Source organism: Stigmatopora argus, chromosome 10 (assembly GCF_051989625.1).
Source record: "Stigmatopora argus isolate UIUO_Sarg chromosome 10, RoL_Sarg_1.0, whole genome shotgun sequence".
NCBI classification, from domain to species: Eukaryota; Metazoa; Chordata; class Actinopteri; order Syngnathiformes; family Syngnathidae; genus Stigmatopora; species Stigmatopora argus.
Window position 1 is genome coordinate 12,914,287 of NC_135396.1, and position 18,064 is coordinate 12,932,350.

Sequence of the window (18,064 nt, forward strand, 5' to 3'; positions counted from 1 at the left end):
GCAACCCCTGGCTTAACTACTCAGAAAATGTATTTTGACTTTACACTAAACAAGCATTCTAATCGAATTACTTCAACTGTGTCTATAAAGTGTATACATTTTCTGACTGATATCATAACAGCCACAGTAAATTCCTTATGTTAGATGATTGGGTGAATGATAAATGATTGAAGGTTTGTATCAGGTCTGATTAATTCACCAAGTTGATCATTAGGCGCACTTCCTGAAACACCTGTTTGTCAGGTCGTCCTCATTTTTTGTGCGCAACGGAGACTTTGAGTCACGCCGAACGGAAGAATGGAAGGTCTTTTTCGAAAGCTTTGACGTGTTTCTTCTTCCTTTTTTACATTTACACTACCGCGTTTGGATGCTTTTGTATGTCCTAACATGCATCGAGAGTGCCAAAGGAATAGTTTACTCCGCGTCGTGCTGCTGTTCCATTTGGTCGTTTTTTTCGGTGAGTAAACAACACATAGATCGGTTTTCACGTTGCTTAATCACTCACAGGCGTTTCCTCAACAAGTAACGAGGTTATTTTCTTTCCGTGATATTTGTTACGTTTAAAAAGTTGAAATCTTTTTCGAGAAATGTTTGTTAAGGTAAATGAACGACGAACCGACTTCTGCTGGCAAATTTAGAACATTTATAAAATAATAAAGCGTCTGTTATTTGCAGATAAAGATATAGTGTTTATTTTTTAAGTAAATGTTCTATCCGAAGAAGCTTCTCTTTAAAGGCACTTTGGATGTACGGCGTCCAACGTGATTGCGACATGTGAGCCTTTATGCCAGGGGTAGGGAACCTATGGCTCGGGAGCCACATGTGGCTCTTTTGATGGGTGCATCTGGCTCTTTGCTAACCTGTGAGCTAAAATATGGAAATTGCTGGTGACAGAACTGAGATATTACATCTAGAACTGCTTTAATCTTCATTTTTTTGCAGTAGACTCTTCTGGAATGCATCCTCATTGATTAGCAACAGCATGAGAATCTTTTAAAAAATATTCAGTTTTTTTTCACTTTAAAAGTGGTGAAATTATCAAAAAAAATGAAAAGGCACTTGTTTACATGTAAGTATTTTGACTTTTAAATTTGTAGTATGGCTCACAAGGAATAACATTGGAAAATATGAATTGTTTGTGGCTCTCTTCGTCAAAAAGGTTCCCGACCCCTGCTTTATGCTGACCAGACCTCTGTTAGGTACATTCCAAGGGGGAACAGGGTTGGTTGTCACAATTGTTCTTTAAAAGAATAAAAATAAAAAACGTCTCATCAAGATGTTTTAGGGTTGGCAATTTTTGTATTACCGGGAAGCTTTATGTCTTGGGTCGGATTTGATATTCTTTTCAATCTCTCTTTTTTTTTAAATGTGATATTAAAAAAAATACATAAATAAATGTGTATGTATATGTATGTGTGTGTGTATGTATATGTATGTATGTATACATACAAAAAATATACATATGTATACAATTTCCCATTATGGGTGTAAATGTATACATACAAAAAAATTAACATGTACTATACAATTTCCCATTTTAGGTGTAAATTGTCACGCTGTTAGTTAATGTTATGATTCTGGTTTACAACAAATGCCAATCAGCGAATTATAAGATCAAGTCTGTGTTTACATCTTGGTTGCCAGGGCTCAGTTATCTGTGGGCTACCTAAGGCTTGAAAAACTTTTACAATAAATGTAGCAAAGCCAATGTTGAGATTTGTTTTTTTTATTCTGTGCATTTCTAATAATTTCAATACTAATATTGCACAACATCGCCCTCTTGTGGTATCTATATGAGCACCAAATCATCTTCCACATCGCACATCCTCCCTCGTAAGGCGGGGGTTGCTGGAGCCTATCCAATTTGTCTCCGGGCTAAACGCAGACTACACCCTAGACTGGTCGCCAGTCAGCCGTAGGGCACGCAGAGAGACAAACGACCATGTATATGTGTGTGTATATTTAATATGATTTATTTAAAACATGAATTCTTAATAATTAGTTATAAAACATTTACTTAAAATTACTTATTTGATGCTGAAATGTAAAGAATGCACAGCTCAGAATAATAAATAAAACATAAGAGACAACGTGCTAGACTCATTTAGAACTACTTAAAGAGGGCAAGTTGAGAGAAGATCTAAAGGCCGGAAGTGAATGTCGCTGGTGCTGTTCCACTGTGAGTGCCCACTAAAAGCTGCACAGAGCCAACACATCCTCATTCACTGCTCGAGTGCACTTGAGTAGTGCACGCCTCCAAATTTTTTGCTTGGACAAAAGCAATTTTTGGTTTTGGACCTATAATTTCAGTGACGAAAGCGTTTCAGACCGAAACGTCATTTTTAGTCACACTTCGGCCATCAAATTTTCAGCGCCTATCAATGGAACACCTCAACAGAACGACACACACTATGGTTTTCATTTCACTTGTTCTTTTTATGAATGTTGTGCTTTTCTTTGCAGCTCCTTCACTAGTCTCATCTATCACAGTGAGTTCACCAGCCGAACTCCATGCATCCACGGGAGATACCGTCACACTGTCCTGCACTTTCACTTCCACAAGCCGGCCCACCAGCAAGATGATTGTTGACTGGTCCTACAGACCCCAAACTGGAGGGCCGCCACAGAATGTGAGTAAAGTCAAAACAAGTCAAGCCATTTCATACATAGTCACATAAAATGGTTTGAAGAATTTCACAAGCCCACAGTTGACAAACACGTGAGATCTTCTGATCTGAATTTCTTATAGATGCAGTGGTACCTTTACTTAAAAAAATAATTGGCTCCAGAAGTATTTTCATAACTTGATTTTTTTTTTTGTAAGTAGAGGCATATTTTTCATGCCATGCATACTCCCTTCGACAATCTTTAATTATACATATATACACTTGTGTGTTCCCGTCTGTTTGGTCCACATTCCAACACAATGCATATGAAGCGGTCACACTTATAACAGAACGGTGGCTGAACGGCTTGTTAATTAAAAAGCACTTAGGCCCTTTTGGCCACTCTCTAGGCCACAATGACCCCAGCTTTGTACATCTGGGGAGATTTTAAGAGAGGCCAAATTGTCCCCTGCTTCTTACATCAAGTGTTGGACTCAACTTAAAGTTGTCCCTTGTTGACTGTACAAAAGTTGAGTGATGTTGAAATATGGAGACGTAGCTTAATGCCAAATCCAATGATAAGGGGTTATGTTTTATTTAGCCCGCCGAACACAAAAAAATGGAAAAGAGTTGTAATCACCTCTTTGTGTTCGAGCTCTGGCTTTGCCTTTAAGTAGTTAAACATATTTGAAACAACACAAACACATAGCGGTAAGAGAAATGAATGGCTATTTAGTTTCAGAAGTTTTTTACTTTAGGCCGGTTTCTCTGTGACTGTTACTTTGTAATATTGAGATGGTAAACAATGACTTCACCATTCTGTAATAGCTATGCTAAGATTGACACATGACTTTAAGTAAATATATTGGTACCCAAACAAGTTCCTCCTTCACCAACCGTCCTATTTTCCCAAAAATGACATCAGTTGTGGAACAAATTAGTCCCTTGTTGTTTCACATAAGTAGCACACATTAGCCAATTAACATTTATCTAAATGAGTCAGAATTAATAGCACTAGAAACAAAAGAAAAAACTGCTGTAAATCTGGGCCTCTAAGGCATACCCACCAAATTTGAACAGAAAACGGTATTTGTTAATAAATAATCCGCAGGGGGTAACATTGTGTTATCATATATTAAACCAAAATACATGTAGCTCATTGGCCTGAAACAATCCATAAACATGTCACACCACTTATAAAACAGAGTATTCAAATTGTGTGTGTGTGTAGGGGCTTATGGTATGAAAATTACATTATTTAAAAACAAGAACCATTGGGGCAGACAATATTCAGTTAAAGGCCCCATATCACATATTTTTAAAAGCCAATTAAATGATGGGATCTTGTCAGAGTATTCAAAATAAATGATCAAGACACACACAGATCAAAAAGTATTCAAAAAAATCATTGTTGTCGTCAGCTTTCTTAAAAAAACGTTGACACTACAAGAGAGAGGAAGCCAGCAGAAAGGCGTATACCTCAACGTAACACCAGTATGTAGACGTGATCTTATTAGTTTTATCATGGAATACAAAGTTGAAAGTAAGAAAGTAGGTCCCAAAAACATGAGATTGTACTTTTTTTGCACTTTTTGGTTTATTTTTCAAAGAAAATGACTGGGTTATGGCTCAGCAAAGTCACATCTTTTGAATTCAGTTAAGTAGCTCCCATGTGATAGTGCGCCTTTAAGGACAGTGTAAACTATTTGGTCAAATCTTTCTTTAAAGACATTCTTGAAACTGTGTGCAGCGTTTTACAGAAGACTTAACACATACTATTAACAATGAATTAGACCTGGTCTATTATCTACATGCAACTTTTCTTTAAGAGAGCAACACAGAATTGCTGCACTAGAGCCATAACAGAAGATTTCCAGACCGGCACAAAACGAAGCATCATCACAACATACATTTGATTTTGTGTGGAAAATGGGTGGGAATATAATGGGAATTGTAACAAGGGTTTTTGTTTAGTAAAGAGCATTTGCTGGGTTCAAATCAAGTCTCAACCCAATTCAATCAATGCGTGTGCTTCATCTGTCAGTCTTTTATGCAATCACACTTCAGCCAAGCATCTGTGTTTTTCTGAGGCTTCCCTAGAAACGTAATAAGATCAGCTACCTAAATTCCTTTTCTCTATGGTGGTATTGTGGTCTTCCAAGATGCCATCCACATTTCCCTTCCAACCCATAACAGCACTCAATCTTCTAACAGTGCTCAATCTAGGTTGAGGCTCATTGACCATTCCACTAAAAACCACCACATAATTTAGGAAGTTCCATTTAGGCATGAAGAGAGCCATCAAATGTGGGTCTGTGTAATTGCATTGGACCACTGGAATACATACTGTGGTAGTTGCAACCCTATATGCTATCATTTCCTATAGGAGCACTCAGAGTGAAGTGAAAGCTAATGTTTTGTGGCTCCTAATGTGGAGTACTGTTAGTTTAGTCATTAAGAGACAAAGTTGTCTGCCCTCAAAGTGCGGAAGAACGGCAAAGAATTATAACAGCATCCTCATGCAATTGTGTCTCAATATGTCACAACATTGCAAAACTAAGGTTATTGCAAAAAGAGCAACACTGAGATTTTTTTTTAAAATCTCAAATACATAATATGACTTGGCTTGATATTTTCTGTGGATGGAACTTGGGCTGAATGTTTCCAATTTTAGTTTGTAATCCAGTAATTACGCTCCGTCCAATTTCATTAATGTTTTTGGCAGAATTATTTGTCTGAGGTTCTCTGGTCGTATATCACAGTGGCCCTGACCATGAATAACTATTTACAATTATTCAGGCAATGCAAACCCAATTGCTAGTGTTTCATTAGTTTGCATATTAAACTTGCTCCAAATAAGAATTAATTTGATATATGTTAAAAGAGAGCATACGTTTTCAATCAAATAGCTGTGAGAGATTATCGTGAATTGTAGGAGCAATTGGGGCATATAAATTCTACAAAATAATAATTGCCAAGATTGGGAATTGTTTTAAATGCATCATTCTTAGACATTTGTCATATTTGGTCTTTCCGGACTATTTTCTATCTTCTACAGGAGTCACATAAAATGTTGATTATGTGAAATTGTACCTGGTTTTCATCACCCTGTTGGTGATGTATTTTCATCACATCAAACAATAGCTTGAATATTATTGTTCCACAAATGTGCAGTTTAGACAGTAAGAAACCACAAAAATCATGCTGGCTTATTTCACAATGAAAGCCCAATAAATCACATGGAGTACATGGTACAGCTTTATTTTAAAGTTCACAACTCCAGGCGTCTCTTACAAGAAGAACTAAGTGCTCAAAATGTTTTAAAGAAGAAAACACCACATGCTGATATTACTACGGGACACTCACAATGGTTTCAAAAAGAAAATGATGTGATGCCTCGTATAACCAATTTCTAGTATCACAATTGCTGGTGCCCTGTATTGAAAACAGATTTATTTCTATATTACTGGTAGGTTTTGTGTCGATTTAGGAGCTTTCTATCAATACGGTTGCATCTCAAAAAACTAATATCTGGTCTATTATTATTATTTTTTTGTTCCCAACTCTATGAAAATCCTGCAATACATCGGTTATGCTTGGGAAGTGTATCAATTAATTTAACTAAAGACAACTGTTTTTGGCACTTACCATTCTCCTTATTTTATTAACCAATTTACTATTGAGTAACCACATTGGACTAAAAAAGAGGGGGTGAAAAAGCTTGAATTACTAATCATTAAACTGCTTATTTGAGCAAAAGTCTTAAGAGGTATGCAGAGGTCGCCTACTAAGTCAGGGACAATGATACTTTATCCTCTGGATTTTTCTGCTATTTCAGAGATAATTTCAACCAGAAATGTCATTTGACTTTCAAATCGGGCATTCGGTGCGCAGGCTCCACTAGATCTCTGTGTTTAGGCCATTGAAAAAAAATAAACATACAATCAATGCTGATCCAATTACCTTAGAACCATACAACACATTCATAATAAGGCATTCTGGAGCAAATGTCTTTAGTGTAATCTTTAAAATCTTGTAAATTTGAGTAATCGCACAAAGCTTTCACCGCTCGTTTCTATTACATCAGTCTTGATGAAGTTAGTCCTTCAGACAATACATGACATATACTTTGTCAGTTAATTTGACCGTGTTTTACGAGCTCTTTCAATTGCAATCAAATATTAGAACATTATATTTGCGAGTGGTTGATGGAATGAGTGCTTGCATGGCATCCTGTCTGCTCATGACTATCCTGCTGTTGACTAATGACTAAGCAAATCGTAATTAGCATGGCTCGAAAAAGCATTGAAAGGATTATTGTTTTTTTTTTGTGACAACTCCCACTGGGCATTTCAAGCATTTGCATTTTCGATATTTTTTAAATTTAAAACGTGTGCCAAGTAACCCTAACCCCTTGCCTGGCCGCCACACGCAAGAATCCTATATAGAGATGTCCCAATCATAATTTAGAGAGAGATTTTGCACGGCAACACGCTTGTAACATAACATAAACAAATGTAAATTAACTTGAATTACGATACAGACACACACAAAAATAAGTTTAATCTAACTTTACACTAAACTTAATTCTAATTTTGTTTTACATCTTTATACCTTTCTTCTCCCGGGTTCGCTCTATTTTCCTCGCCTCCACCCTGACTTTCAGCTGCAGTTAAAAGGAACCTATTGAGGGTTGTTTGCTTCTGTCTTCTCTTCAAATATATTAAAAAATGATGCACACAAATGTCCTCACAATAGGCTAATGCACGACCACTTGCCCGGGAAGTAATACTCCTCTCGTATTAGCGAACAAGCTCCGCCATTCACACTGACTAATGGGAAAAAAACACTGAAAAAATGCAACGTTCCGCCCAGTACTTGTAGAGACATTACACGAGGGAATTGCGGGGAAAGAGACGGTGCCCATGATGTTCTTATGAGCAGCCTCTCGCATCCTCTGTATGCTCGTATATCAAAATGTGTCTCGTATCTCAAGATAAATATTTGCTCAAAATTTTACACGTGTCTCTAATTGCTCGTATGTCGGGGGCACTCGTATGTCGAGGTATTACTGTATTCCTCTAGTTAGTTATTTTTAATTGTTATAATAAAATGTTGCAGACCTCCATTGTAGATTTACCCTTTATTCAGTTAAATTTCAAAGTCGTATTTACACTGAACAAAGATGTACAAAATAGTACAAATCACCTAAGGCTGACAGGTGGCGTGCATTATTGTGGTACTACAAATTGACTTTGCCAACTACTTTAGTATGCTTAATCCAGCATTTAAAGCTATTATAATTGCATGTCTGTGTGAATGGCTTTGACAATGTTTTCATCTTTTATAATAAACTAATCAATCTAAATGCTCTGAGATAATTATACCTCATCACGTCATTCTAGCATAAGCATAATCAGGGATGCAACCAATTATGCTCACATTCACAAACGCTGGAAGTAAACCCAAACACAGGTATGAAGTGCTAACATGCTTTGGTCAAACATTATTTCCATGGTTTCTTTTCTTTGGAGAACCAGGAAATGCATGGCTTTTCATTTTTGATAGGGTTTTAGAGTCTACAAGGATCTTGTACTTTTATTTTTACTAGTTTTCTCTTAACAGATTTGTGTCCATATTTATGAACACTTCTTTTTAGTCAGCCTGTATTCCCACCATCTGTCTCACAACTGTATGCCAAGCACTATATATATATATATATAATATAAAAATGATGACATTCTTTGAGAGTCTGGGTGAATGTAGCTTTCTCTTATGCCTATTGGTTTTTGTGCCATCCCTTATGTCCAGTTTTTGAAGCTATTCCTCTGAGATTTTTTTGTATGCTTGAATTTATTCTCAATTTTGTTCTGCAATGTAAACATTTGCCTTGAGAGTAGTTCAATGAGGAACTTTATGCAGCATCAAAAGTTCTATTTCAAACAGATCTGAATCAGATTGACCAGCTGCTAGCACCTCCCCATTTGTCAAACAATTATGCCTCTCAGAGGAAATCCTGGAAATAAATTCTGGATCTCCATGAAACTTTATCTGCTTTTAGCTATTCGATCTTCGCCATCTGTCCATTGATTTCCTAGGTGACATATGTTTATATCTTGGCAGAGGGCTAAGTGATTTTGTTGAAAAAGACTATACTGTGGTGAATACAAATCAATAGCTGAACCGTGCATTTCCTCACAAGAAAACATGTGGCAAGGTGAATTTAAGCCAATCCAAATAATTTACCGTATGGGGGTCCTCTGTTTAAGATGGAGGTCTTTTCCTACGTCACTCACTTGAATTTATTATGCTAGTTAGTACATGCTTTGGCGCAAGCACCACAGTCAAGTCATTATTACTGTCAATGTTTGCATGAAAACCAGCAGGGCATAATAAGGAATAAATCAAAAGAAAAAGGCATGCTTGAAGGCACTCAATCTCCTTCATTTCGCACTGTTGTTGGTCGACATCATCGTAAAATGTGGATCTCGTGTAAACACAAGGTGGAAATCTATTCAGTGTTGTATTTGGGCATTATACAATTGTGGTCAGATGATCATGCTGACACTAGAAGCATAATGCATTGTGAGCAACGTCCCCTGCTCTTCCACTAATATTAAATTTTACCCCTGAAGTAGTTGAGTTGCTATGGCAATAGCAGAGAGACTATTCTACACGTACAATAAACCCACTTAGCTATTGTTTTGTGACAAAATTCCAAGGCATTGCTGCTTCTGTTGACTGCAGTTTACCACAATGTTCAACTCTGGATTAAATATTTCCTGCTTCGTGTTCTGTTCTCCTCAGTTCTTCCACTTCTCTTCTCGTGCCTTCCCTCCTTCAGAGGGCCAATTCAGTGGGCGTATTCAGTGGCGAGGAAGCCCAGCAAGGGGGGAAGCCTCCATCTCTCTGATCAATTCCACACTGAATGATAATGGCACCTACACATGCTCAGTCAGAAATCCACCAGATGTCCACGGGAGCCCTAACTCGCACATAGTACTCACTGTCACGCCAAAGGGTAAGATGCTTCACATTTTATCATTTTGCAGTTCATCAAGCAGAAACATTATGCATCAAACATTATGCACACTTTAATGTAGATAAAATTGCCCACTTGGGCCTTTGCACCCAAAAGCAAAAAATTCTAATTCTATTTCATTAATTAGATAACAAAGCTGAGTTTCACCAATGGATGTCTACAGTATATGAACACTACCTATATTTATTTCAAATGACTGTACTTGACATAGAGGCACATTGGAGTGGAAAGTTACAATTTGTTTTAGTGAATGCAGCTGACTCATCAACAATTATTTAATGTGTACTTTGTACATTTCCTCCCCCTGTCAGCCCATTTACTGGAATACAGTAGGAGTATATTTTAGTTTGTATCAAAATTCTCCATAGTTCACAATTTTGATACTGCTATAAGGAATCAAGCAGCTGTCATTATTTCATTTCTTTGTGCCTCTTTATTACATTCTATGAAAGAAAAATGTGGAGGTGAGAACAGGGCCTTTCCTAATGTACTACTTTTTGATACTGTAAGTAACTCCTATGATTCTCCTTAGTACCAAGCCTTCGCTTCTCAGATGTTGCACTCCTCCTCTTTCTCGTCCTCATCCCTTCCACCATTATTGCCCTCATTCTGATTGGTCAAATGCTCTGCCCCAAGAGAGATCACAGCCAATCACAGGGCTACAGATCAGCCATAGAGGTCGAAGATGGGTGAGTCGATTTGTTCAACCAATCACTGAAGTGAGTCTCTTGGGGTTTATCCAGCCTTTTCTTGGTATGGATTCACCTCTGAGTTGCTAATTTTACAAAGGTTGAAGAATGATTAAGTTTGTGGTCGGAATGGGATTTTGGCCAAAGTCTCTTGATAAATCTAGCAAATGCATGTCCAGCCAGCATTTACTGCTTATTCAGATTAATCTTGCACGTTCATTTCCAATGGCACCGCTATGGGGTGGCCACGTTTTTTCCAATACGTTTACTGCCCACCCTACTGCTAGTATAGATGATAGATCTCAAAATGTTAATTATTAGTTTGTGCACTTCAAATAATTAGGAACAATAAATTATTTACAACAATCTGTATTAATCCCCAGGTCCAAAACATTCAACTCAATAGTCTTTCCTATTTTGCCTACTTGGCATGTTGACTCACAATTGTCTCTTCTATGTCCTTTAGAGAGGAGTATGACAACGGTCTAGTGGGGAGAAAGTACAAGGGGGCCACATGCTGTGACCTAGATCTGACGGTACAGTACATTACATGCTCTTCAATTGTGTGACAGTCTTAAAAAATAACTGTACGTCACTTGTTTTTGTCTTAGCTTCACAGGCGGAATCTTCCATACTGTGTCTAAATACACAATTATTCTTATGTGCTTTTCATGTCTGCTTTCTGCTAGCTCTTTCTCATGTGGTATTTTCTCATCATTGTGTGCAGGATTCTGAGTTTGAGTACAACTATAACGACATGAAACCGAACTCATCGCCTACTGAAGGTTATGCAGAGTCTCGCTGCTAGATGGAATTCCGCTTGCTTACTTGTAAATGTTAAGACCTTCAGGGCCTTTTATAGGGTTGGGACCAAATGGAAATCAATGGTGAATTAATGTGCATGAATGACAACCTCTCAGCAGGTCGGTTCAGTAAAGAGGTGCACACGATGTGAAGGAGATACATTTTGTCTAATTTATTGCCTTGTCACAGCTGTTGATGTCTTATTTAGCTTGTCATATTTTTTTATGAAATGAAGATTTTGATTATGCCTTTGAAAAATATTATGAGTACATATTAGTACATATGTAATTTGTATGCATGATAGGATGTCGCTTTAATTTTGTAAAATGAGATTTTTTGGATGTGGTAGTCCTTGTATGATACATGTTTTTAACATTTTTTACCTGTCCTTTTTTTAACAATTGCATGATTTCCACTCTATGACAAATAAGCCTGACTTGAGTTAGATGACTTGTCACAATGAGGATAAACTCATTAGGACAATGTATGCAAAGTAAGTCTGTTGCTAAAGTTAATGGTTACAGCATTTGCCTCTTCTTCCTCTTCTTTCTGTTTGTTCTGTTCAATGGAAATGCTTTCACTATGTACACAGACTTAGCGAGTATATTCCTTTAAAATCTCCCAAGGACAAAGCAGTAGTCGTGTGACGTGAGAGTGATAATAAAGCAGAATAAAAGTATTTAGAAGGAAAAAAAACGCAAAAACCATTCAGTTCTCATTCTGTCTAATTTATTATTAAATTTATTTTGAGCTCGTTCTCTGTTCCAAAGCTTTTAATAATTCAAACACTGCCAATCTCTAACCAATCAGATTTCGAGATGGCGACAACAGGGCCTTTTCATAGGCATAGGCACACGTCATCGCTTTCACAAACTATGATTGGCTAGTGATAGAGTGGACTAGCCAGAGCTAACAAACTATCTATAGCAAGCTGCACAGGCAAATATATTGTTGTGTTGATTTAATAGCGGAGGATAAGAAATTGATATGGTTGCAGATTTAAATACATGTTATCATGAAAGCAATGATTTTTTGGTGTCTATTTTTAATGCGCATGACCAAGGTCAGAGTTCAAATGGTCACCGCCCTTCTTCAAAATGGCGTATGAGCCAGCAGCCAGTTCGAGAGTGCACTGCAGAGCAGCTCAGAAGTGACGATTTACTGAAGAAAGACCGGATAAAGGTCTCATGGAACAATGCAGCGCATTCGGTATGTTGTCGTTTGGGGATTTTGAAGCCCCATATCTCATTTTAAGAGTGATTTTTGACGGGACCATGCTACGATCGCGTGCCCCACGTGATTGGAACCGAAAAATGTTTGCAAACAAATTGGCTACATTGCGTTACCTATAGCTCTTTATGTTTAAAAAAAAAGATTCCATTGTGTGTTTCAGTTCCTCAACGAGCACAGACTTTTGGGAAACATCAAGAATGTGGCCAAAAAGGAGGGGCTTGTCGACACCATAACGAGCTGTTTGTCAGCAAAGTGAGTCATTTTCTAAATTGTTTCTATTTTCTCTATCCGTGTAATAATTAAAAGTCAGCGTTCAGTATTCAAGGCTTTGCTCAATTAGCTTGTTTTTTTATTAGGATGCATTCAAATTTTGAATGAAAACACACCAACTGGTCTAGTGTTGATTTTTAATAGCAAGAACCTGTGTGGATAACTCGCATAAGTGCCATCAGTGGAGGTGTTAGGAATAAATGGTACACTTCTAGAATATACGTATAACTTTACCCTCTGCTTGTTTTCCCTTTACTTTCTTAAAGGAAGACCTCAGGGCTTGGACCTTTTCATTTTTAGTTTTGAATGTGGTTTGGACAAAACCTAAGTGAGACATTCATTGAATGCATTATTTTCATAGTTTTCATAGAAAATGCGGATTTTGTAATTTGCTATAAACTGGCGTAGTAAACTATGGACGATTCTTAGTATTTCGTAGCTCTGATTCAACAAAAGTGCAGGGGTCATTTTTGACTCAAGTTTAAACATATGGTAAAATAACCATTTTTTTTCCTCAGTTTATGAAGAGAAAAACGGAAGCAATGATGACTTTTTGGAATATTTATTTAAAAAAATGAATGGATTTGAAATGATTGACTGGAAAACCTCATCCAGGATGGAATAACATGGGAAATGAATGTGGGTCATTTATGGATGAAAATGGTTAAATTAGCAATTTCATGATCACGCTGTGGTGTTTTCTAGAGGTTTAAAGCCACGGACACAGTGGAAGAGGTGAAAGCTGTCAAAATCGAAGAGAAGACCAAAAAAGTCCAGGCAGAAGTTGTGCATGAGGTAGGCCCCAAGTGTTTCAGGTTATTTGATTTATTATTTTCATGTAATGCGTACTAGACCTACTCATTTTGTATCTTGCTTCTATTCAGGGTCCACTCAAGTTTACCAAATCAACGCTAAAGAAAGGTGACACGGTGAGCTGCTGATATATGGGGACATTGGAGGAAGGCACAGTCTTTGACACCAACATCCCCTCAGGGTCTCCAACTCTGGTCCTCGAGGGCCCCTGTCCAGTATGTTTTCCATATCTCCTACCACATCTGAATCAAATGATCAAGATCCTGATTATTTTATTTAGGTGTGCTGGTGGAGGAAGACATGGAAAATAAACTGGATAGAGGCCCTTGAGGACTGCAGTTGGAGATCGCTGTTATTAAAAACTCAGATCATTTTTGAGTCTCTCTGCCTCTACAGTGGACAAAAAGAACACCCAAGCCACTGAGCAGTCATCAGAGGGGTATGTCTAATATTTCCATTTTGTCTTCCTGTGGCTTTATTGTTGCTTTCCTTTTGCAGTGGAGTAAAGGCCTGCTGACTATGAGCAATGGAGAGATTACACCCGAGTGGGAAGATGGCCTTCCTGATGACAGGTATCCTTTTGATATTGATAGAAAAAACCTAACTTGGTAGTGATTTTTTTTGTGTCGTAGCTGCATTAAAGGTTTTATAGCCATAAAATACTTATTGAGGGTTGGATTGATTCACACACCACTACTGAAGGCCCAGGTGTGAAATGCACGGCCCGCCACTGCATATACACACCTACCTATCTACCCATCTACCTATACCTATATATTATCTCATTTTCTGAACCTCTTTATCCTCACTAGGGTCGTGGGGGTGCTGGAGCCTATCCGAGCTGACTTTGGGCCAGAGGGGGGGACAACCGGAATTGGTGGCCAGCCGATCGCAGGGCACAAGGAGACAATTTTGAATTGAATTGATTGCTTTTATTGTCATTATACAAATATACTGAGATTTAAAGCTTTCATCACACAGTGCACAAATAACAGCAGACAACCATTCACGCTCACACTCATACCTAGGGGCAATTTAGTGTCCAATCAGCCTACCATGCATGTCTTTGGAATGTGGGAGGAAACCGGAGCACCTGGAGAAAACCCACGCAGGCCTTGGGAGAACATGGACCGAGCTGGATTTGAACCCAGGTCCCCCACTGTGAGGTCGACGTGCTAACCTCCTGCTGATATTTGGTCATTTCAAGGTTACTTCCTGTAAGTTTTGGGGCATATTAAGGTTCCTTATTAACTCATTGGCTGCCATTTAAGGAACTGTTTTGACAGTAGGTAGCAAATGAACGAATGTGCAGTGGTGCACGCACTGAATCACACAACTCACATTTGGTTTTGTGGCTCCCTTTTTGGAAAAAAAGAGAAGGCTAGTATGTACATAAGTGTACAAGTATTTATATGTACATAAAGTTTGAATGAACTGCAAAGTACCCGTCAGGCAGAACAACCACACAGGCCAGATCGGATTCCTAGCAGGCCACTTTCGGCCCGTGAGCCGCACGTTTGACACAGGTGGTGTAAACAGTCAGACGTCATCTTGCTTGTTTGAACACTCAGCTCACATAGTGAATCACACAGCCATCAAATTAGATAAAACAATTCAATACAAAAACTAACATTGTGCCTCATTTAAAATTTTGCAAAACTTTCCTTGCCTTCAGTTCTCGTTTAACTTATTCTGACATTATTGTATGTAATCATTGCTTATACCAAAATATCCAATTGCACATAAAATAGGATGTTAATACAATTTAATTGCACCATTAAAAAAACAATACAAATAGGTAAAACATTTATAAAAAACTTTGGCCTTTACTCGAAACAAAATAGCAAAATTCCGATTTAAATGGCTTATTTACATGAATCTGGACAGGCAAACACAATATTTAGAAAAAAGAAAAAGGACAAGGATTGCCTGGTTGTGTGGACATGTAATTCCACTTCCCAGGATGATACATTTGCAGAACAACAGATTTATAATTTCAGCTTTCGTTCGATTTAAGTCAGGTAAAGAGATCAATTGAAAACAACAGAATGGAACACGTATGCTGGCATGTGCGATATTCTGGTTGTGCATGTCTATTAGGGCCGTATTGATGTACAAACTCAGAATTAGGATTCTGTCGCGTGGTATAACTAATGTTAGAAATCAAATATTTTAAATATAACTCGCAACAAGGTGCCCTGAGATGTTTACAATGCCCTCTGATCTTACAAAAAGTTTAATTTCCCAAAAGCAGGGAGAAAAAAATTATATCCTAGCCAACTATGGGCACCAATCAACATGATAGTTGGAAGTGGATGCAAACTCTACCCAGGAAGTCAGATTCAAGATACTGGTACATGTTCAGCACCTAAAATACGACTGGTGGAACAAATCATAAGGGATAAACTGGAACATGGGACCTTGGAAATGATTGACTGCATTGCATAAACTGTAAATTAGCAAGTCTAATTTCGATGTGTGATGTTAATATTGAATTAGGGGCGACTAAATCCTTGCTCAGTCCAGTGACTTCTCCTTGATGCCCACTAAAATGACACTGTATGAGAGGACCTGTGTCAGGTGTAACGTCCTGTCACATCCAATGTTATTGAATCAAGGATGGCAGGAAAGATGATGTTGATCTACTCTGTAATTGTCCTTGGAGAAGATCAAACGGACAATACATGAGACCGCAATTTGGAGTTAAGTGTCCGAAATACAATAGACAGCATGACAACAAGATAATGTTGGTGTGTTAGATGTGACAAGATACATTTGAGTGAAAAATATGAACTAATGAGCATTAACAATTGTATGTAGGCGGGCATACTTTTGGGTTTTTTTCCATGTAAATTTGACTATAATAAAATATCCCGCAATTAAGGCAGAACAATGAAGCTAGAATATTTCAGTTATGTCAATATCACACTAATATATCAATTACACTATGCAGCAAACACTGCCACTTTTGTACTCAATAGTTCAGTTGATGGATGTGTAGACGTCAGAGGAAGTGGTCAATAAATGGTGATGATTTAGATTTTAATACAAGCCTCTCTTTCTTTGCTGATTTTGCGTGCTTTAAATCATGCTGTTTACTCCAAACTTTTTTTTTCCTTACCGCTTGCCTGTATGGCTGAGTTGTATGCGTGGGAGGCGTTATACAATGCTCCGAGTTGGCCAGTTTGTTCCTTCTGTGAATATATTTATTGCAGTAATATCGAGAAAAGACTAAGACTTCCATGCTGGTTAAAATGCATGTTTGTCAAAATAATCCACTAAAGGGTCAGAGCCTCTGTAGAACACCATCTGGATCCATATTCTGTGGTCTGCTCTCTTAGAGAGTGTGTGCAGTTTGACTTGCTAGAGATGCTTAATTAATATTTCCTAGCTATGCCACAACCTATGATTGTTTTTTTCAAATCTATAATCCCTATAACGCATGATTTATGGGTGTATGAGTGTGTGTGTATGTTAAGATTCTCTCGCTACGTTTGTCCAAATCGTGCAACGCAGAGAGTTGAAATGTTTTTTATGATGGCCATAAACAGCTGTCGGATTCTAATAGACGAGTGATTGAATTTCTTCACCTTCTAAGTGTGTAAACTCAATCTTTTATTTGTTAAACACCCATTTTTCAAAAGAGATTTTTTGTAATCTATATGTATATGTTTTGACGAACGTTTGGCGACACTCTTTTTCCTTGTCGACGTAATGTCAAATATTTATTCATCTTATTAGACGTGCTTCATAACTGAGCAAAGAATACCCCGAGATTTGGTACAAACGTAAAGCTGGCATGCAAAATGACTTGAATGGCTGGACATCGTAAGACTTCTTCTTTTTAAAAAAAGTGGTCTATGTAAAGTAAAGCTTTTATTTGTTTAAAAAATAAATACTATGTATATATAGTCAGGCTTTTTTCTTTAAAAATGACCATGTATATTAAGGGTTTTTATTAAAAAATGACCATGTATAGTAAGGCTTTTTTATTTAAAAAAAACGACCATGTACAGTAAAGCGTTTTTCTTAAAAGACGACATAGTATAGTAAGGCTTTTTTTCTTAAAAAATGACATAGTATTGTAAGGCTTTTTTTTCGTAAAAAACGACATAGTATAGTAAGGCTTTTTTCTTAAAAAACAACATAGTATAGGCTTTTTTCTTTAAAGACGACATAGTATAGTAAGGCTTATTTTCTTTAAAAACGACACAGTATAGTAAGGCTTTTTTGTCTTTAAAAACGACATAGTATAGTAAGGCTTTTTATTTACAAAAAAGACCATGTATAGTAAGGCTTTTTTCTTAAAAAATGACCATGTATAGTAAGGCTTTTTTGTTTAAAAAAGACCATGTATAGTAAGGCTTTTTTTCTTAAAAAACGACATAGTATAGTAAGGCTTTTTTTCCTAAAAAAACGACATAGTATAGTATGGCTTTTTTCCCCTAAAAAAACGACATAGTATAGCATGGCTTTTTTTCTTGAAAAAAGACATAGTAGAGGAAGGCTTTTTCCCTAAAAAACGACAGTATAGTATGGCTTTTCCCCCTAAAAAACGACATAATATAGTATGGCTTTTTTTCTTAAAAAACGACATAGTATAGTAA

The 18,064-nt window shown here is 37.3% G+C and overlaps 2 protein-coding genes across 2 annotated transcripts; both read left to right on the forward strand.

Annotated features, from left to right (window-relative positions):
• Nucleotides 1-204: 204 nt before the first annotated feature.
• mpzl3 (myelin protein zero-like 3) lies at nt 205-11,300 on the forward strand. Its single transcript, XM_077611223.1, has 6 exons — nt 205-457; nt 2,464-2,630; nt 9,414-9,627; nt 10,181-10,337; nt 10,804-10,873; nt 11,065-11,300. Exons 1-6 carry the CDS (start codon nt 388-390, stop codon nt 11,143-11,145), a joined length of 759 nt encoding a protein of 252 aa, XP_077467349.1. The 5' UTR covers nt 205-387; the 3' UTR covers nt 11,146-11,300.
• Nucleotides 11,301-12,013: 713 nt separating this feature from the next.
• On the forward strand, nt 12,014-13,755 carry LOC144083399 (peptidyl-prolyl cis-trans isomerase FKBP3-like). Its single transcript, XM_077611226.1, has 4 exons — nt 12,014-12,350; nt 12,535-12,626; nt 13,350-13,439; nt 13,529-13,755. The coding sequence occupies exons 1-4, from the start codon at nt 12,329-12,331 to the stop codon at nt 13,583-13,585; spliced, it is 261 nt and encodes an 86-aa protein (XP_077467352.1). The 5' UTR covers nt 12,014-12,328; the 3' UTR covers nt 13,586-13,755.
• The last annotated feature ends 4,309 nt before the right edge of the window (nt 13,756-18,064 follow it).

Excerpts from the sequence above, each read along its gene's own strand:
- mpzl3 (XM_077611223.1), top strand. The coding sequence starts at position 388 with ATGCATCGAGAGTGCCAAAGGAATAGTTTACTCCGCGTCGTGCTGCTG. Across the intron at positions 458-2,463 it reads CCATTTGGTCGTTTTTTTCG|CTCCTTCACTAGTCTCATCT; the intron begins GTGAGTAAACAA and ends TTTTCTTTGCAG. Across the intron at positions 9,628-10,180 it reads ACTCACTGTCACGCCAAAGG|TACCAAGCCTTCGCTTCTCA; the intron begins GTAAGATGCTTC and ends GATTCTCCTTAG.
- LOC144083399 (XM_077611226.1), top strand. The coding sequence starts at position 12,329 with ATGGAACAATGCAGCGCATTCG. Across the intron at positions 12,351-12,534 it reads GGAACAATGCAGCGCATTCG|TTCCTCAACGAGCACAGACT; the intron begins GTATGTTGTCGT and ends TGTGTGTTTCAG. Across the intron at positions 13,440-13,528 it reads AGGCAGAAGTTGTGCATGAG|GGTCCACTCAAGTTTACCAA; the intron begins GTAGGCCCCAAG and ends GCTTCTATTCAG.